Source organism: Gracilinanus agilis, chromosome 3 (assembly GCF_016433145.1).
Source record: "Gracilinanus agilis isolate LMUSP501 chromosome 3, AgileGrace, whole genome shotgun sequence".
NCBI lineage: Eukaryota > Metazoa > Chordata > Mammalia > Didelphimorphia > Didelphidae > Gracilinanus > Gracilinanus agilis.
Window position 1 is genome coordinate 23,386,009 of NC_058132.1, and position 18,051 is coordinate 23,404,059.

General features: G+C 55.1%; 1 protein-coding gene across 3 annotated transcripts; it reads left to right on the plus strand.

Moving 5' to 3' along the window:
* The first annotated feature begins 5,024 nt into the window (after nt 1-5,024).
* On the plus strand, nt 5,025-17,589 carry LOC123239958 (CLK4 associating serine/arginine rich protein). Of its 3 annotated transcripts, XM_044667285.1 has the most exons (20): nt 5,025-5,132; nt 7,083-7,180; nt 7,705-7,806; nt 7,917-7,996; nt 8,152-8,236; nt 8,324-8,472; nt 8,917-9,013; nt 10,558-10,636; nt 10,737-10,810; nt 11,357-11,398; nt 11,652-11,882; nt 12,101-12,352; nt 15,653-15,856; nt 15,969-16,008; nt 16,384-16,444; nt 16,557-16,615; nt 16,979-17,025; nt 17,118-17,200; nt 17,290-17,314; nt 17,458-17,589. In XM_044667285.1, the coding sequence occupies exons 1-20, from the start codon at nt 5,034-5,036 to the stop codon at nt 17,498-17,500; spliced, it is 1,950 nt and encodes a 649-aa protein (XP_044523220.1). In that variant the 5' UTR covers nt 5,025-5,033; the 3' UTR covers nt 17,501-17,589. The 3 variants fall into 3 exon arrangements, with proteins under 3 accessions (XP_044523220.1, XP_044523221.1, XP_044523223.1); XM_044667286.1 differs by lacking the exon at nt 7,705-7,806 and having other exon boundaries at nt 7,083-7,109; nt 7,930-7,996; XM_044667288.1 differs by lacking the exons at nt 17,118-17,200; nt 17,290-17,314; nt 17,458-17,589 and having other exon boundaries at nt 15,969-16,012.
* The last annotated feature ends 462 nt before the right edge of the window (nt 17,590-18,051 follow it).

Below are 18,051 nucleotides of genomic sequence, written 5' to 3' on the forward strand. Positions count from 1 at the left end.
TCCCCCATCCCTCCCCCCATCCCGCGGCCCCCCCACCCCCCATGATTGTATCTTCTCACTGACTGGGACCTCAAACAAGTGCCCTGCCCTGATTCCTTCAGCTCTTTTCTTTTTTTTTAAACCCTTCTGTCTTATAATCAATACTAAGTGTTGGTTCCAAGGCAGAAGAGTGTTAAGGGCTAGGCAATGGGAGTTAAGTGACTTGCCCAGGGTCACACAGCTAGGAAGTGTTTGAGGTCATATGTGAATCCAGGACCTCCTGTCTCTGGGTCTAGCTTTCTATCCACTGAGCCTTTAGCTGCTTTCCTTCAGCTCTCTCTTAACTCTCAACAATTCACTTCATTTTGACAGATATTTATTAAGTGCTTAACTTGTGCTGGGTACACCAAGCTAAAGAAAATCCTTTCCTTGAAGTTTATAGCCTTGCAGGAATATGAAGAAATGTACTTAAACATATTAGCATTTGGAATATGATTAAGGGGATGGGATGGAGTCACGGAAGGATCTGCAAAATTAGAGGGGGAATGAGTGATGTTTTCATGAGTGGGAGGATGGCTAGGGAAGGCTTCATGGAGGAGGTGGTTCCTGAGTTGGACTTTTTAGCAGATGGAGCTGAATGAGGGGTATAACAGCAAGTTTTCGGGAATGCAAAAGCACAGACCCAAGATGGGAGAAAGAATGTAGTTTGGGATAGCCTTAGTTTATGCTTTCAGGTTATAGAGATGGGTATTTCCAGCTGCATGCTTTTACTCTGCTGCATCTTTAGGTTTCTGAGGCATTTGTGTAGAGGGGATCATTGAAATCATGGGAGGAGATGAGATCACAAAGGAATAGCTGGATGAGGACAACCTTGGGAGGTATCCACACAGGAGGCCAGAGAAAATAGCGGGGAACCAAAGGAGCCTGAGAGGGTACCCAGAAATGGAAGAGGAGAGCCAAGGGACAAAAGCCTTGGAGAGTGCCTAAACAGGAAGGGGATCTAGAAACCATCTCTTTTGGACCATGTGGGAGCGGCACATACCTGACAAGTGGCCATCCCCAGGGTGGCCAGCCTTTTCTTGAAGAATACCCTACATAGCTCATTTCACTTCTAGGCATTAAACTTCTCTCATAGGAAGTTTTTCCTGCTATCCAAGCTTCATTGCAGCTTTTATCATTTGTTCTTATTTCTGCTGTCTGTGGTGAAGCACCACAAGTCTAGGCCTCTTCTCTGATGTATCCATTCACATTCTGGAAGACAGTTCATGCCTCCCCAAGCTTTTTCTTTTTCAAGGCAAAAAGCCCCAGCTGTTAGAAAATATGGCAGGATCTGATTGTTCTTGAGGCCCTTGATGTATAGGGGGGCATCCCTAAATCAACATGATGCCCAGAGCTGTCCCCACCCAACCTTAGATGCCAATCCTCTGAGGGGACACAGATCTGTCTACTGCCAGCTCCTAGTAAACTTGAAGTTCCCTTCCCTGCCCAGGACTTCTGCAAAGGGACTGAGACCACTCCTGCCCTGCCTTTTGTTTGGGAGATAAAAGAATTGGGCAACCTAGTTAGAGGAGCTGCTTCTTGCTTCTTAAAATTCACTCCTCAGGCTACTCTCTTGGATCAGAAGATGCCAAGTATACACCCATTGGTGGAGAGGGAGTTCCTCAAAGGGAGCTCCCTATGTTGAGGGATGAGGCTCAGGCCTCTTCAAAGAAAACAGTCATCTATTTAGATGTAGCCCATAGTTCAAATCTGTCAGGCCTTTTTCGATCCTGACTCTCTTTGGGGTATTTGTTAACCCAGCTTTGTACCATCTGCAATTGGGATCAGTGTGCTGTCTCTGCCTTCTTCCAGGCACTGCTCCCTGGGGCATTCCTATGAAGACATCCTTCCAAGTTGGCATAAAACTGGTTTGGGAGTCTTTAATTAGTTTCAAGAACTGACACCTGTCCATCTTCAAGCTGCAAGGGTAGCATGAGACTGTCAAATGCGTTGCTAAAATCTAAGCAAACTTGCATCTGGTAATAATAATAGTAATAATGATAATAATAACTACTAATATTTTATAGGGCGCTTAACACATGCCCAGCACTGTACTAAGCCCTTTATTATTAGATCCTTAAGAATGCCCTGGGAAGTTGGTGCAGTTATTATCCCTTTTTTACTGATGAGGAAGCTCAGGCAAATGGAGAGTAAGTGACTTATCCAAGGTCACCCAGTTAGTGCTGGACATGGAATTGGGTCTTCCTGACTCCAAGCCGCACCCAGGCTTACATCTGTAGCAATCTTGTGATTGACCCTTCTGGTCACTACTTCTCCTAAAGAAGTATGCTTTGGCTGGTACAACCTGTCCTTGAAAGCATGCTGTTTTACGGTCCTCTTCAGTTTTTGCACCAGCTTTTCCCAGCATCCTCTGTCCTCTGCCCCCCACCCCATTGGCAGCCTGTCTCTACGAGAAGCCTTTACCTGGGCTCTAGAACTTTGATGGGAATGGCAGTGAAGACCAGTGGCCAGAGCCTGCAGCTTCTGCTCCCTTGTTTTGGAGGTGTTGACATTTGCCCATTCCCAGGGGTGACTCAGCACTTCCATCTGCCAGGCCCTCAGAGGCCTGGGATGTCATTTCTCAGAGCCGTGGAGGGCAGCGAGCCAGCCAGCTCTAGTCCAGAGAAACTGAAGAGTTCCCAGACCCCTCTGCTGTTGTCAGGTCCAGGCCTGCCCCTCCTCACTGCCCCCTGGGCCCCAGTGGTATCCTTTTCCCAGGCCAGCCTTTGTGCATTCCCCCCCTGTCCGGAGGCTTTGGCGCCTTTTCCTCAGTGACTCCCTGATGTGTTTTTGAAAAAGGTGGTTGCAAGCTGCTCTTTGGGTCTTCCTCTTGTTCCTGCCAGATCCCCAGGAGAACTTCAGACCTTTGGATCCTGACTCTCCTCCCTAGAATCCTTGGAGATGTTCTCCAGCTCAGTAGGGAGCCCAGGCCAGGCCCTGAGGGACTCTGTTGCTCCCCTTAGCTGGTCTGCTTAGCCCTTCCCATCTCTTTCTTTTGGAGGAGAATCAGACTCCAAAGTTCCCCTTAGGGGTTCCTTTTGTCTTAGAATGGATACTAAGTATCTGAAGAGCTGGAAGGCAATTGGGGTTAAGTTACTTAGCCAGGGCCACTCAGCTTGGAAGTGTTTGCTACTCTTGGCTTTTGAAGGATTGCATTCTTCCTCGGGCAGGTCCACATAGTTGAGTGAAACCTTTTGTTACTACTCCACCTACACTTCTTGCCTGGCCCCCATCCTGTGTCCTTGGGCTGTCCAGCCGGTTGTAGTGTGCTTGGAGGGCAGAGCAGTTCTGGTTTGGTCTCTGCATTGTTTCCACCATTTTAAGCTCAGGAACCTGAAGGGAGTTTGTTCTATAGTTATCACATATATAGGAAGTGTCTGAGGCAGAATTTGAACTCACTTCTGGAGAGTGGGAAGCCAGAGGACAATCCGGTCACTGCTTGGGTGAATGGAGCCAGTCAGATCCTGGGGCTCTGGGTCAGTTCAGGAGTTTGCTGCCTCCTTTTCCTGGCCTTGGGAGAAGCCAGGCTTCTGGTAGCTCCTGAGACAGCTGTCCTCAGGGCAAAGTCAAGTTTCAGGCTGTGACAGGCAGGGCAAATGGAGGACAAAGGGCTTTCTTTCCAGTAGAGCAGGGCCTTGTGCCCCTTGGAAGAAGGGACTTTTTCTCTCTTTTAAAAAAAAAATCAATTTTATTTTCATTTCCAAATTTTCTCCCCCCACCCCCCACTCCATCCCTGATTCATCAAGAAAGTAAGAAGAACCAAACCATAAATTCCCGCCTTAGCCATGTCTCCCCAAAAGCTTCAGTTCGCCCCTCCTGTCCATAGGCTCCCTCTCTGGAAGTGGGCAGTGTTTCCACATGAGGCCTCTGGATTTGGGCCCAGCAGAGCTGCCAGATCTTTCAGAGCTGTCTGTCTTTCTGTACTGATGTTACTCTGTAACCCCATATGCCACCAGGCACTGAAACATTGCCTTTATCTTTTCTTCCAGCATGCTGTTATACCACATTGTAGGCTGCCATGATCTTCAAGCCCAGCCTTGTGGTCTCTCAGACCTCTAACCCCCAGAACTTTTTAAAAAATATAAATTCTTACCTTCCGCCTTAGAATCAATACTAAGTATTGATTCCAAGGCAGAAGAGCAGTAAGGGTTAGGAAATGGGGGTTAAGTGACTTGCCCAGGGTCACACAGCCGGGAAGTGTACCTGTCCAGGTTTGAACCCAGGATTCTTCATAACCTTCTAAATGATGCTGCCTCAGTGTCCTTATTCCTCCTCATGTTCCCTGGAATTCCCAGTGGTGCTTTCTGGGAACTGCAACTCCTTGGATCTATGAACTCTTGGCTTTACTTTTCTTGTCTGCAAATTAAAGGGTCGAAAGGGTCTTGAAAGAGCCCTTTGAGCTCAGAAATCCTCACCTTGACTCCCTTCACTGAGTCTCCCTGGCCACCTCCCCAGGTTGGACACTCCTTCTTTCCAACTAGCTAAAGCCTTTTTATGGTCAGGGTGCTGTGATTTTGAAAGGAAAAGTTACTTGCTCAAGGTCTAATTGGCCAATTAGGAGTTGGGCTGGTACCCAGATGTGCTAACTTCCTGGCCTTTGGTTCTGTCATTATGCTTTTATCACCATTCTCTAAGTCCTTCTTGTTTCTGCACTTTCCAGTCTGGGAGAAATGCCTCTCTGGGCCATAGTTCCCTCACCTGTAAAGTGACAGGGAAGAGTTTAAATTCCATGATCTTGCAGTTTCTCTTTGGTCTCTTTGAAATCCCAGGACAGGCTTTTTCTACCTTTTCCCCTGGGGGAGTCTGTGGGCCCTTACCCCTTCTATCGTGCCAGCCAAGTCCTTCCTTCCCTTCTTTGGACCTCCCATGCTCTATCTGTAAAGTTAGAGGGAGGGGCTTGGACTCACGATCCTTGAGAGCTGTCCTGGCCTTAATTTCTTGAGGAGGGTGGCATCCCCATCCTCCCCAGACCCTTTCCTCAGGTTGGGCTTTTCATTGCAGGCTTGGCCGCCACCATGTGGCATGAGGCCCGGAAACACGAACGGAAGCTTCGGGGCATGATGGTGGATTACAAGAAGCGTGCCGAGCGTCGAAGAGAGTACTACGAAAAGATTGTGAGTGAGGGAGGCCTGGGAGGCCTGGGGTGTGCCTAGGGGTGGGGGTGGCCAGCATCAGGGCAGACAGGACAGTAGATGGGAATGAACATCCTGGCTCTGCCACTTCATACCCATGGGCCCCCTAGACTTCAGTTTCCCCAGTTTTAAAATGAAGATGATGGAATCAAGTAACCTTTTTGGTCCTCTTCACTTCAGGAATTCTTTGGCTATGTGGTGAGTGTGTTTGTGAGGCCTTTGTGATTAGGGAACAGAAAGCTGAGTCAGGGGACCCTGAGGCGAAGGGACCATGTTAATTTTTATTTAAGGGACAAGAAAAAAGCAGGGAAAGTTTCCTAAAAGAGGTGGAAATGAACTGTGTTTTGAAGATAAAGGAAAAAGAAATTGGGCATGTGGCTAGGAAGGCCTGAGGTCAGATTTGAACCCAGGACTTCCTGTCTCCAGGCCTGCCTTTGAGCACTGAACCACCTACCTGCTCTTCACATGACAATTCTTAATGTGCTTGAGGCTATTGATCTGCTCACCTATTTTCCCTGCTTTTCCTTAAATTTTTGTTGTTTAGTTGTGACCCCATCTGGTTTTCTTGGCAAAGATACTGGAGTGGTTTGCCATGCCTTCTGCAACTCATTTTACAGATGAGGAAACAGAGCTAAACAAGGTTGTGACTTGTTATAGGATCATGAAACTACTAAGTGCTAGATTTTAACTCAGGAAGAGGAATCTTCCTCCATGCTCATGCCCTGCACCCCCAACTACTCTTAATATCAATCAGTAAATTCAGGAAGCCCTTATAAAGTCCTTTTTACGTGCAGGCTCTGGGCTAGGTCGTGGGGATCCAAAGATGGAGATGGGAGAGTAAGGGCAAGTAGTTTTAAGCATTGCCTCCCTCCTCTTGAACAATCTGGCTTCTGTGGCCCTCTTGTGCCTTCTTAGGGTTTGCAGGGTCCTTCTGGCTGTGGAGCTCAATCAGGGAGGAGGATGGCCAGCCTGATCCTTCCCTAGGTCTGAATGTAGGACTCTGGGATTCACTTAGTTAGGGCATCTTTGGATGGCATTTACTGCCTCCACCACTGCTTGTGTGTCCTGGCTTCCTGGCTATCTACAGGGACCTTGAGCCTCCCCAGTCCTGGAAGCTTCCTCATATAGGCTCCTTTTTTAGTAGGCCTTTGTGAATGTGGATTTTTGGGGTCCGAGTTGATGACTTGGCTTTTTGTGACTCCTCGGTTGGATTCTAGGCGGTCAGGAGCTTTTGGGGTCCTGCCTCTGTCTTTGAGTTTGAATGTGTTAACTGACCACAGCACTGTGGCTTTGTCAAAATTTTTGAGAAAAACCTTAAAGTCTGAATTGACTATAAACTCAGTATGACTGTCAGAGGAGCTGACATGTTCTGAGCCGAGGTTCACACAGAGGGAGGGTATTGATCCAGCCTGTCAAGCCTCAGTCCTGATCAGCTTCTGTCTGTCTGGGGGGTTGTATCTCACCAAGAGAATTGACAGACTGAAACTCATCCAGAGGAAGGGCCATCAAGAGAGGCTGGAAAACCTTTCAGAATGGGGCGATTGTCCTGGAGAAGTGAAGCCTTCAGGGCTTATGTGATAACTGTCCTTAATGATCCAAAGGGCTGTCCTCCAAAGAGGGGGTGGCCTGACTCTGCTTGCCCACAGAGGGCAGACCTGGAGCCGGGCACGGAGCTCCTAGCAGATTTGGGTTGGATAGAGTGAAGGCCTTTCTCACCATTTGAGCTAACTGCTTTCTGAGCAGTGTGCTGCCCAGTGAGCGAGCGAGTGAGCCTGGGGGCTGGCCTGACAGACGGGGGCTGTCCTTGGAGTCAGACCTGGCTTCTAGTTTGGACTGCGCCCCTTCCTGCTTCTAGGCCTGTTTCTTCAGCCCTTCGGGCTTGAACTATGCTTTTTCTGCCTTTGTGGTTCTGAGCCATCTTTGTCCCTGCAGAAGAAGGACCCTGCCCAGTTCCTGCAGGTGCATGGCCGGGCCTGTAAGGTGCATCTAGATTCAGCAGTGGCCCTGGCTGCTGAGAGCCCCGTCAACATGTGAGGCTGGGACTGGGGACAGATGGTTGGGGATGGCTGGGGTGTGGTCTGGGGAGCTTGGGTAAAAGGCCCAGAGGCAGGACCTGAGGTCAGAGTTTGTGGAGTATGGAAAGTGGAAAAGGAACCCAGTGAGAATAAATAGAAAAAAGTTGGGTATGGCCAGAGCAACGGGATGACTAGCTTAGAGGGCAGTTGGACGGGCAGGCTCTAGTACCGGGATACGGAAAGAGACCAGCATTGGGAGAATTGGGGAAAACACATTTTGGAACAAGGATAAAGGGGCCTCGAGCCTGGGACACTTGGCTGGAGACCCTCCCTGGGGCTGGGATGGCCACAGGTCACCTCCAGCCTGGCCCACACTGGTCAGGGATCTCTGCGTTCTTGGGGCCGGGAGCTGGGGGGAGCCTGCAAAATTGCCATTCCAGAGAGCTGCCTTCTCTGGGAGCCCAAGAGTGGGTTTGGTGGGCCAGGAGGACGCGGGGGGATGCCCGAGGACAGGGTGGTGAGCCCCTTGTGGCCCGCAGGATGCCATGGCAGGGAGACACCAACACCATGATCGATCGGTTTGATGTGCGGGCCCACCTGGATTACATCCCCGAGTACACCCCGCCGCTGCTGACCACCATGTGAGTGTTTGCCGGCCCCTGGTGCCCCCATCCTCCAGCCTACCAGCAGAGGCCCACACAGGGAAGCCCTTGGTGGCACCCCCTCCAAGGCCTGGGTTTTTCTCCCCCAGCTCTCCGGAGCAGGAGTCCGATGAACGCAAGTGCAACTACGAGCGCTACCGAGGCCTGGTGCAGAATGACTTTGCTGGCAGTGAGTGATGGGGAGGGGGACAGGGTGGGGCGGGGCTGGGGAGGCAGGGAGGAGCTAAGGAGAAGTGGGGGGGGGCCAAGCCTAGGGTCCTGGGGAAGGTCCCCTGACGGCCGTGTTTCTCGCCCACCTTGGCCACCATGCCTGGGCCCACCCAGTCTCGGAGGAGCAGTGTCTCTACCAGATCTACATTGACGAGCTCTATGGGGGCCTGCAGAAACCCAACGAGGAGGAGAAGAAGAAGTGAGTACTGGCTGGGCAGCCCGCACCGACCTTCTGGCCAGCGGCTGGGGGCCGGGCCTGATGGGCCTCTTCTCTTTGGCGGCCCAGGCTGGCGGAGAAGAAGGCGTCCATCGGCTACACTTATGAGGACAGCACTGTGGCGGAGGTGGAGAAGGCCCTGGAGAAGCCTGAGGATGAGGAGTCGCCCGGGGAGGAGGAGAGCAACTCAGATGAAGATGAGGTCATCCCTGACATCGGTGGGTCTGCCCGGCCCTTGTCCTCCTCCTGCTGGGGCCCTGTGCCAGCCCCCTCGCCTTCAGGGCGCCCACACCTAGGAGGCACTCGGGCAGACACACGCCTAGGACATGCAGCCGCACCTAGAATGTCCATGCCCAGCCACTTGGGAAGGCGGCACACATGCAGGATGCACATGCATGTACATACGTGTATCTGGCACCCCCACCCCCCAGGATTCCTTCAGAATCAAGGGCAGGATATTCCTGGGCTCAGGCAGGGTGCCCGCAGAGGCTCAGCTTGGAAGTGAGTCTCTGCTGCCCAGAGGCCTAGGTGAGGATAGGGTGCTCCTACTCGTTCCCTAGGCCCCTGCTCTCCCCCTGCTCTCCCCCTGCTCTCCCTCTCCCTGGGGCAGCCTCCTCACTGTCCTGGCCTCTCCTGACCTGATGGGTGCTCTCTGGGCACAGATGTGGAAGTGGATGTGGACGAACTAAACCAAGAACAGGTGGCCGACCTGAACAAGCAGGCCACGACGTACGGCATGGCGGACGGGGACTTTGTGAGGTGAGGTGAGGCCTGGAGCCGGCCTAAGAGCGCCTAGGGGCCCAGAAGGCCTGGCGCCCACCCTCCCCTCCCCCTCCTCCCCTTTCCACAGGGGCCTGGGATGACCTCTGTTCGCCCGTCCTTAGGCACATGGTCCTCCCCTTAGCCCAGGGCCCTGCCAGTCTCCTCCCTGCAGTGACTGCCCGGAAGCTGTCCAGGGAGCATAGACTGTCATGGAAAGGAGCCAGAGGAAGGTCATGGGCTTAGACCGCCAGTTTTGTCCTTGGATGAGTTTCTGCCTCCTTGTCTAGTGAACCAGGCTCAGGGTTAGATGAATTCGTAGCGTTCGTCCCGACGTCTGCTTGGCCATGAGGCTGTCTGCGAGACCCTGGAGTGGGCCTTTGCCTAGTGCCACGGGCCCTGCCTCCCTCTGCAGGCCGTAATTCCCTCATCTAGAAAGTGACCACGAGTCCTACAGCCCTTTTCAGCGCTAAGTCTTACTGGCTCGTCATCCCACTGATTTCTTGACCTTGTGATGCTGGGATGGTTCCACATCCTCATGACATTCTGCTCCCTGCCCCCCATCCTTCCCCCACCCACACCCCATCTTCCCTCTTGAACCAGGAATCAGGAATCCTTCCCAGGCCTGGCTTGTCCAGGGCAGAATTTGGGGACCGTGGGTAAGTCCCTTCCCTTCCTCTGTGAGAGCCTGTCTGCAGTTGTAGGAGCCCAGTGCCATGGTCTGGCCTGCAGAGGCTCTTCAGGAGTTCATTCAGGTGCTATTGGTGTAACAGGGAGAGGAGTGTAGATGGATCCCCAGTGGGAAGGCATTAGCGTAGGATGGAAGGAGCCCAGGACTGGCTTCAGCCCTGGGCTCTACCGTCTGCTGCTTTGTATGACCTGTGTAAGTGAGCTGCCCTCTCCAGCTGGCCTCAGTTTCTTCAGCTGCCCAGGGCAGTCAAGAGTTCAGAGAATCCCAAGGGTGAGTCTGAGGCGCTGAGGGTGGGCACCGTCTCAGCTCTTGCCCCTTCTTGCCTTCCTTGGAGCTGGCTGACAGGCTCTCCCAGGCCCCTCTACCCCATCCTCCCAGGGGTGCTGTGGGAAGGGGGCCTTGGGGACTCATCATCGAGGCCTGTGGGGTTGTCCATTATCACTCTAGGAATGCTAAGCATGGAAGACTCCTTGGAGAAGGCAGCATTGAATGGGTTTGAGGACAGAGCAGGAAGGAAAGAAATGATGAGAGCGGAGAGGGGACACATGGAACAAAGGCAAACGGGATGTAGCCATAACAGTCTTGGGGAAGTTGTTCAGCATTGTGGTAGTGGGAAGTCATGGTGCTAGTGCTCAGGAGTCCTGGGTTCAAATACTGTCTCTGCTACCAAATCACTGTGGCCTTGGGCCAGTCACTTGCTTCTCTCTCTGGGCTACCATCATTTCTCATCTGAAGAATGAACATCGCCGGACCTTTACAACCCCTCTCCTGGCAGTAGCCTGAGCCACTTAGACCCCTGGGGGACTGAGCACTCCTACCTGTAACCCCTGTTCCCTTCTCCCCTCCCTCTTAGGATGCTGCGAAAGGACAAAGAGGAGGCTGAGGCCATTAAACATGCGAAAGCCCTGGAGGAGGAGAAGGCCATGTATTCGGTGAGAGGCTCATGGCTACCCAGGAGCAAGACTGCTAAGGAGGGGGCTGGGGCTCTACCTCTATCACGGCCCCTTCCCCTGAAACCTTCCTTCCTCCCAGGGCCGCAGATCCCGACGACAAAGGAGGGAATTCCGGGAAAAGAGGCTGAAGGGCCGGAAGATCAGCCCCCCAAGGTAGGCCCCTGCCCCCCAGGCCCTCTCATTGAGGAAGGGACTGTAGTACTTAAGCTTCTCCTGAGGCCAGACTGGGACTAGGGACAAGAGCCCTGGTTGAGGTTGGGCCTTGAGCTGGACCCCGAGAATGGGCCTGGTGATGGAGGAGACAAGGGAAGGGCACTAGTCTGAGGACCCAGCTATTATTCTAGCTTTGTAGGGGCCTTGTGACCCTGGCAGGGCAGGTCCCCTAAGCCCTGGGCTTCTCTTCTTCATCTAGAAAGAGAAGGGAAAGGAAGGAGTTCCAGTAGAGGACTCCGTTATTGCCCAAAGCTCAATGATCTTGGAGCCCTAGGGATCTGGAGGGCATGGGAGGGGCTGCCTAGAGAAGGGAGTTTGAACCTTGAGAGGAAAGAGAGAACCTTCCCACAGGGAGCAGAGCTGGCCAGAGGATGGGTCCTGAGAGTGAGCCAAGGGCACCTCCTTTGGGAGGGACCAGGGCCTGCTCCCTGCCTGGCTGCTGGCTGGTGCTTGCACTCCCCGTCACAGGCTCTCTTCTTTCTGCAGCTATGCCCGCAGAGACAGCCCCACCTATGACCCGTACAAGAGGTAAGTCCTTGAAGGCTGCAGCCTTCTTTTCTGGGGGGATGGGATGGGAGTCGGGAGTCTCAGTTCCCCATGTTTATTAGGCACCACATGATGTGGATAGAGGCTTCTTTTGGGTTTTGGGAAGACACGAAGCGAAGATAAGAAGTGACGCCTGTTGTCCTGTAGCTTCTAGCTCAGAGAAGGCTCGGGCCCTCTTAGGGTTCAGTGATGACGGCGCCTCACCCACGTGCCCCCTCTTTCCTTCTCTCCCCAGGTCACCTTCTGAGTCCAGCTCAGAATCACGGTCGCGCTCCCGGTCACCGACACCAGGCCGGGAGGAGAAGATCACCTTTATCACGAGCTTCGGGGGCAGTGATGAGGAGGCGGCGGCGGCGGCAGCTGCTGCGGGCGCAGGGGCGGCTCCGGGGAAGCCTCGGGCTGGCCAGCCCCCGACGGCCCCGCAGCCGGGCAGTGGCCCCGCGCCAGGTCGGAACGCCGGCTCCCGGTCGGTAACGTTGGCTTTCGCCTGACCTTTGCTGTGTCCCGATGTCCGTCTGCCTGTGCCCCTGCCCCTGCCGTGGCCGTGGTGGGTGGGGACAGGCCTTCTCTCCAGTGGTACCCGCGGCGCTCTCCCCTGCGTCCCACACCCCTAGGGGCTCCGACTCCCCGGGCGCCGCTCTGCCAGTGACCGGCCTCTCCCTCCCGTCTGTTCCACCCCTACAGTCGCCGCTCCAGCTCCTCTTCCTCCAGCACCTCCAGCACCCCTACGTCTAGCTCCCGGTCGAGTTCCCGCTCTCGCAGGGGGGGCCACTATCGGCCGGGCCGACACATGCGCTCCCGCTCCCGATCGTGCTCTCGGCGCTACTCACGCTCCCGGAGTCGGGGCCGGCGTCACTCTGGAGGCGGCTCCCGAGACGGGCGCCGCTACTCGCGCTCACCCACCCGACGTGGCTACGGGGCCCGGCGACGATCCAGGTATCGGTCAACTGAGGGGGCAGGCGGGCTGGTCCTGCTTCGGACAGCCAGCTCTAAGGGTGGGGTGAGGACCACGGTACCGAATGCTCTCCCGGGTTGTGCTGTGCCCAGAGACCCAAGAGAGGACCTGGGCGCAGACCCAGGCCCTGCCCTTGATGAGAGACTGAGTCCCTAACCATGGAGCTGCATGTGACATTGCGAGGGCCTCAGCAGAGGAAGGTGATGAGAGTGAGGGGCTCTGGCCATGCCTCCAGTGGGAGCCAGAGAGAACTTGTAGGGGGTCAGTCTCTTAGGGGTGTCTTGGAGAAGGTGGGGCTTGATTGTTTCTCTGGGGAGCAAGGAAGGCTGGCGTGGGTCTGAGCCAAAAGGCTAGTGAGCTCCTTGGCTGAGGGGCAGAGCATGACGGCATGGAGAGGGCTTCAGGACCAGACCAAGGAGGAAGGCATCTAGGACTTGAGAAGAGGCTCGGGACTACAGTGGGTTTAGGGGCACCAGGAAAGCTGATATTTGGGTGACTCAGAGAAAGGAGGCCAAACAGAGGATGAGGAACTAGGACAGTTGGGAGGAGAGGAGCTTCAGGGCTCGGGAGAGTGTTCAGCCAGGGTCTGAGGATGCCAAGAGGAGAGATGAGAGAGACACCTGGCTTCTGCAGGAATCAGATCCTTGGGGGCTGGAGGGCCAGCAGGACCTCAGAAGAGAAAGGAAACCAGAGACGGGACCCATGGGGAAGCAGGGTAGACAAATGTGGGACCTCAGGGGAGCCAGGACAGCTTTCAGGGGAGCTTGAGAGGGAAAGCTTCAAACCCAGGGAGAGGGGGAGGCAGAGGTGACATTAGAGAGGGAACTAACTGGTGGGCTGTCAGTGTTGTCAACCACTGAGAGAATTGTTAAGTAGTTTACAGGGGTGGGGATGGGACAGGACCTGTGTTCAGATCCTGGTTTTGCTCCTAGTCAGAAATATGAACTGGTGATGTTTCTTCATCCCTCCTGGCCTCTTCTCCATCTGCAGAATAGGGCAGGATCTAGTGGAGCCCCAGCCGAGGTCCTATCCAGCTCTGAATCATGTCGCCTTGGCCTTTGGGGGACCAGTCAGGGTCTTTGAGCAAGGGGTGGCTGGATAGGGGCCAGGTTTGCATGGAAGAAGACAGGGTTTAGACTGATGTAGAGCCTTACTTCTTGGGTGACCAGGGCAAATCCTTTCTCCTTTTAGCTTCTGTTTCCTTGTGACATTGTGCAGTGGGGTAGAGATTTGTGCTATTGGTCTGACCCACGATGGGATTTCCCAGGGGAGGGGGGCATTTGGGAAGGTCACGGAGGAACTGCTCCCTAAAGGCTTGGCTAAGAGGAGTAGCCGCCAGGCCAAGAGCAACAGGCAATCTGAGCCGGCCAGCATGAGGGCAGAAAAGGTAGGACAGCCTTTTTAGGCTAGAACATCTCATTGAAGGGACAGATGGCTAATGACCGCTCTGCCATGTTGGGGTGGGTCCTGCCAGATTTGCCTCCTTTCCTTTTTGACACAGTCACCAGGTGGGTTTCTGGGAGAGCCCAATAGGAGACTGCGTTTGGAGTCAGGAGGACCCGTGTCCCAATCCTGACTCTGACATGCCTTAGGCCTTCCCTGGACAGACGGCAGCCAGCCAGCCGTGGGGCTTTGTGGAAGGATCATGCCATACAAGTGCAATACCCCCCACAGCAGTCTTACTGAGTGAGGCAGGGCTTGAGAGGAGGGAAATGCTGCCTTAGAACTTAGCTTGGAAGTGGGAGGTCCAGGCTCTGAGAGGCTCTGTGGGTGCCAGAGGAAGGACCATGTTGTGAGATTCCACCTGGTGCCAAAAGTCATCTGTCCTGGGCCTCTGCCGGAGACTGTGCTCACTGACCCAGTGAAGACAGCGCAGGTGGTGTGTGTGTGTGTGTGTACGTGTGTGTACGTGTGTGTACGTGTGTGTGTACGTACGTGCACGCACGCTGGCAGAGCAGGGTCGTAGGTGCCCCAAAGCCCAGAGACGAGCTATTATTGGTATATTAGATCTGGGCAGGCAGCACCTCCCAGACTGAAAAGCCCTTCAGTCTGACCAAGAGAAAGCCTTCAGGGTAGGCTTCCAGAACCTGCGAGTAGAATGAGAAGTCCACAGCCACACAGTGCTGACCACATGGGGTGCTGTTGGGCCCCCCGGCGCTAGGCTCTCAACAGCAACCTGGGAAGAACGGGGTCTCTGGCCCTCCTACCCACAGGTAACCAGGTTAGAATGGTCAGAGGCCCAGGGGATTGGTGCCAGAAAAGGGGGGTGGCCGGAGGCCTGGCCCTTGGCATTACAGATGGCATTTGGATAGGGCCTCAGAGGCAGTCCTTGCATTACTGAAGTGGATTCTCACAGAAACGGGGGGAAGCAGAGGCCCTCAAGTGCTCTGGTTTATAGATGAGGAATCTGAGGCAGGATTTGAACTCTGGTCTTTCACACTCTGGCTCTGCTTCTGTCCCCTGAGGCATGCTCAGTTGCTAAGGTCCGGAGGAGGTCAGAGAGGAAGTGGGGCTTCCTCTGTCTGGAGGCCTCAGGCTAGGGTGGGATGATCACTGGTCAGGTATGTGATAACGTTCTGGGTACAAGTTGGTGGCCAGCTTTGTAGCCCTGATCATTAATGGGCTGGGGCTACACGAATGTGTTCTTCTAACCCAGCTTGTGCCTAGGGAGCAGTGGATGCTGGGGGTGATGAGGCTTCCAGTTATAGGAGATGTGCTGCAGTGCAAAGGGGACTCTGTGATAGAGGGAAAAGATCAGAGGGACTTGGGAGTCAGGCCCTGGGTTTGAATTCTACCTCTGTAGTGTGGCTCCTTTTTGAGGGTCCTAGATGTTCTGGACCAGATGATCTTTTCTCAGACCTCTTCTAGCTCTCAAGCTCAGGATTTTAGGAGTTAGCAAGTCAAAGGCCCTGGGCTAATTTTGGTTTTTCTGGTTGCAGAATGAGAGAGTTGGCCTTGAGTAGGGGATCTGAACTTTTTGTGTTCACTGGGCAGTCGGTTTGGTGAAGCCTAGAAAGGATGTAGGATTACAAAGGAAGTCAGTTATATTGAAATAATTCTCCAAAATGACAAGAGCCCAAGAAGGGAAGTCAAGGACGGAGCTGGCCTTGGGGCTGAAGGGCTCTGGCTGAGCAGCTCAGTCTCTGCACCTCGTGCTGATAATTCATGTTCAGAAATGCTTTCTTCTCAAAGGCAGCACTGGCACCCCCATTTCCAGGTGGGCACGGGGCACCTGAGCTGGGCCAGGTCCCCATAGCACCTAGGCCCTTTGTCTCTCCCAGGAGCCGCTCTCGGTCAGGGGAGCGGTACCGCCGAGGGGGCCGGGCCCCACGGCACCGGAGCAGCAGCCGCAGTAGCTGGTCACCCAGCTTGTCCCGCAGCAGAAGTCGAAGCCACAGCCGTAGCCGCACCCACTCCCCATCTCCCCTGAGGGAGAAGCTGACGAGGCCGGCGGCATCCCCGGCCGTGGGGGAGAAGTTGAAAAAGTGAGCCTGGGAACAGGATGGGGTGGAGGTCCCCAAAGCCCCTGGCCCAAAGGGCCTTATGTAGTGCGTCCAGGAGAGCCTCATCCCACAACCTTCCTTTCCCCTCCCTCAGGGCCGACACAGCTTCGGGTAAAGAGACAGGAGCTGCCAAAGTCAGTAAGAATTTGGAACTCGCCCGTCTAATTCCCAGCGGCGGCACCACCCAGAGCCAAGCGCCTACAGTGGGACTGGGGAGGGGGCAGAGCATTTGGGGTGGCTGGGGCTTAGATGTGGGTGCCCCTAGGGCAGGAACCCAAAGGGGTGTTGGGGTTAGTCCAAGGAAGCTTCCAGCCCCTGGCTCAGGTACCTCTAGGACAAGGGGTGGTGCAGACCCGTGGGCCCTGGCCCCGCTTTGGGGGGTAACCTCTCCTGAGGGCCTCCCCCTCCCATTCTCTTCCTACCTCCTTCAAAAGCCAGGAGCTCTATGATGAGGCTGGAGGAGGAGGCGGGAGCACCCACCACCCCTCCCTTCTCTCGTTTCCCCACAGCCCAAACTGACTCCCCAAGAGAAGCTAAAACTGAGGATGCAGAAGGCCCTCAACAGACAGTGTAAGTGAGGTTCCTAGCACTACTACCCTTCTGGAGGGGCTCCACCAGGGAGGAAGAGGCTGACCACTGGCCTCTGACCCCTGGGCCTCCTGGTGTATCTTTTTTGCTCTAGTCAAGGCGGATAAGAAGGCAGCTCAGGAGAAGATGATTCAGCAGGAGCATGAGCGGCAGGTGAGGACACAAGAGCACTGGGCCCTCTGAGTGGGAGAAAATTCCCCTGGGTGGGCACCATGGCTTGCACTGGGGAGCAGTGTGTGGCCGTGGGGAAGGGTCTCAGCTAGGGTGGGTCCTGGGATGGCCCAGCGGTTTTAAGAGGGAGTGCCCTGCTGGGAGGGGGAGGACACAGCTTGGGCTGCCCTGGGCATTCTGGCTAGGTTGGCTGGGACCCCACTGGGAGGGGCTCTGAGCGCCAACAGGAGTCTCTGGAGCAGGGCGGGAGATGAAGGGGGGACATGCGGCTAGTGGCTGAGGCGGCCCTGAATTGGGTCGGGATCTGGGAGGCGGGCACCACCCTGAGAGGGGTCTGTGTTTCAGGAGCGAGAGGATGAACTCCGTGCCATGGCCCGCAAGATCCGAATGAAGTAAGATTCCCCCCTCTCTGCCCATGGCCTGCCCCCTCGCCTAATGCCACACCTGGGTTTCCCTCACTTTTGTCCCCCGCCTCCCCCCTTAGGGAGCGGGAACGGAGAGAGAAGGAGAGAGAAGAATGGGAGCGTCAGTACAGCCGACAGAGCCGGTCCCCGTCCCCCCGATACAGTGAGTCTCTTGGCTGGGCACTGGGCAGGGGGCAGCTTCCCTGGGCGGTGGGGACTGAGCCCCCCACCCTTCTCTGTCTTCTCTTCCAGGTCGTGAATACAGCTCTTCCCGGAGGTAAGTCCCCTGCCAGCCCCCCAACTGGCTCCCTGGTGTCCCTGCATGGCCAGGGTTCAGCCTGCCCCCTCCCCAGCCATCTGGGCAGGTCCCGGGGCCTCCCACCTTGGCACTCACGTAATGTCTCTCTCCCTCTGTCCTAGGCGCTCACGGTCCCGGTCTCGAAGCCCTCATTACCGCCACTAGTTGGGGATGGGAGGGGTTGGGGGAGGGGCTGGAGCCCCTGTTGGGGGTCGGTGCTGCTGGTTTTACCACTTGTTTGTGGAATAAATTAGAAGGGTATTTACTTCCCCTCTCCTTGCCTCTTCTGTGTCCTGGGGCTGGAAGTGGGAGGGAGGCAGAGGATGGAGCCCACTGGGACAGCATGAAGTGGAAACTGAGGCAGAGACAGGCACCTGAATCTGCACCTTGATCTTCACAGAGGGTGGGGTGGGACATGAGATCTTTCATCTGGCCTTCCTGGCTCAGGCAGGTCAGTGCCTGTCCCTTGGGGAGCTGTGGCCTCACGGGCACGTGGCTCTGTGCCCCTGGGACTTGCCAGGGTTCCCTCGGATCTGCAGCAGGGGGGGAATGAGGCTAGGCCAAAGCCTCCTGTTTACCCTTCTCTGGGCACGGGCAGGTGCTGCCCCAGGGCTGGGCAGAGGCCCCAGGTTGTCGGGTATCCTCCCCAAACAGGGCTGGTTGGGCACACACCCTGGAGTCTGGGGCATATTCCCACGGAGGTGCCCACCCAGCAG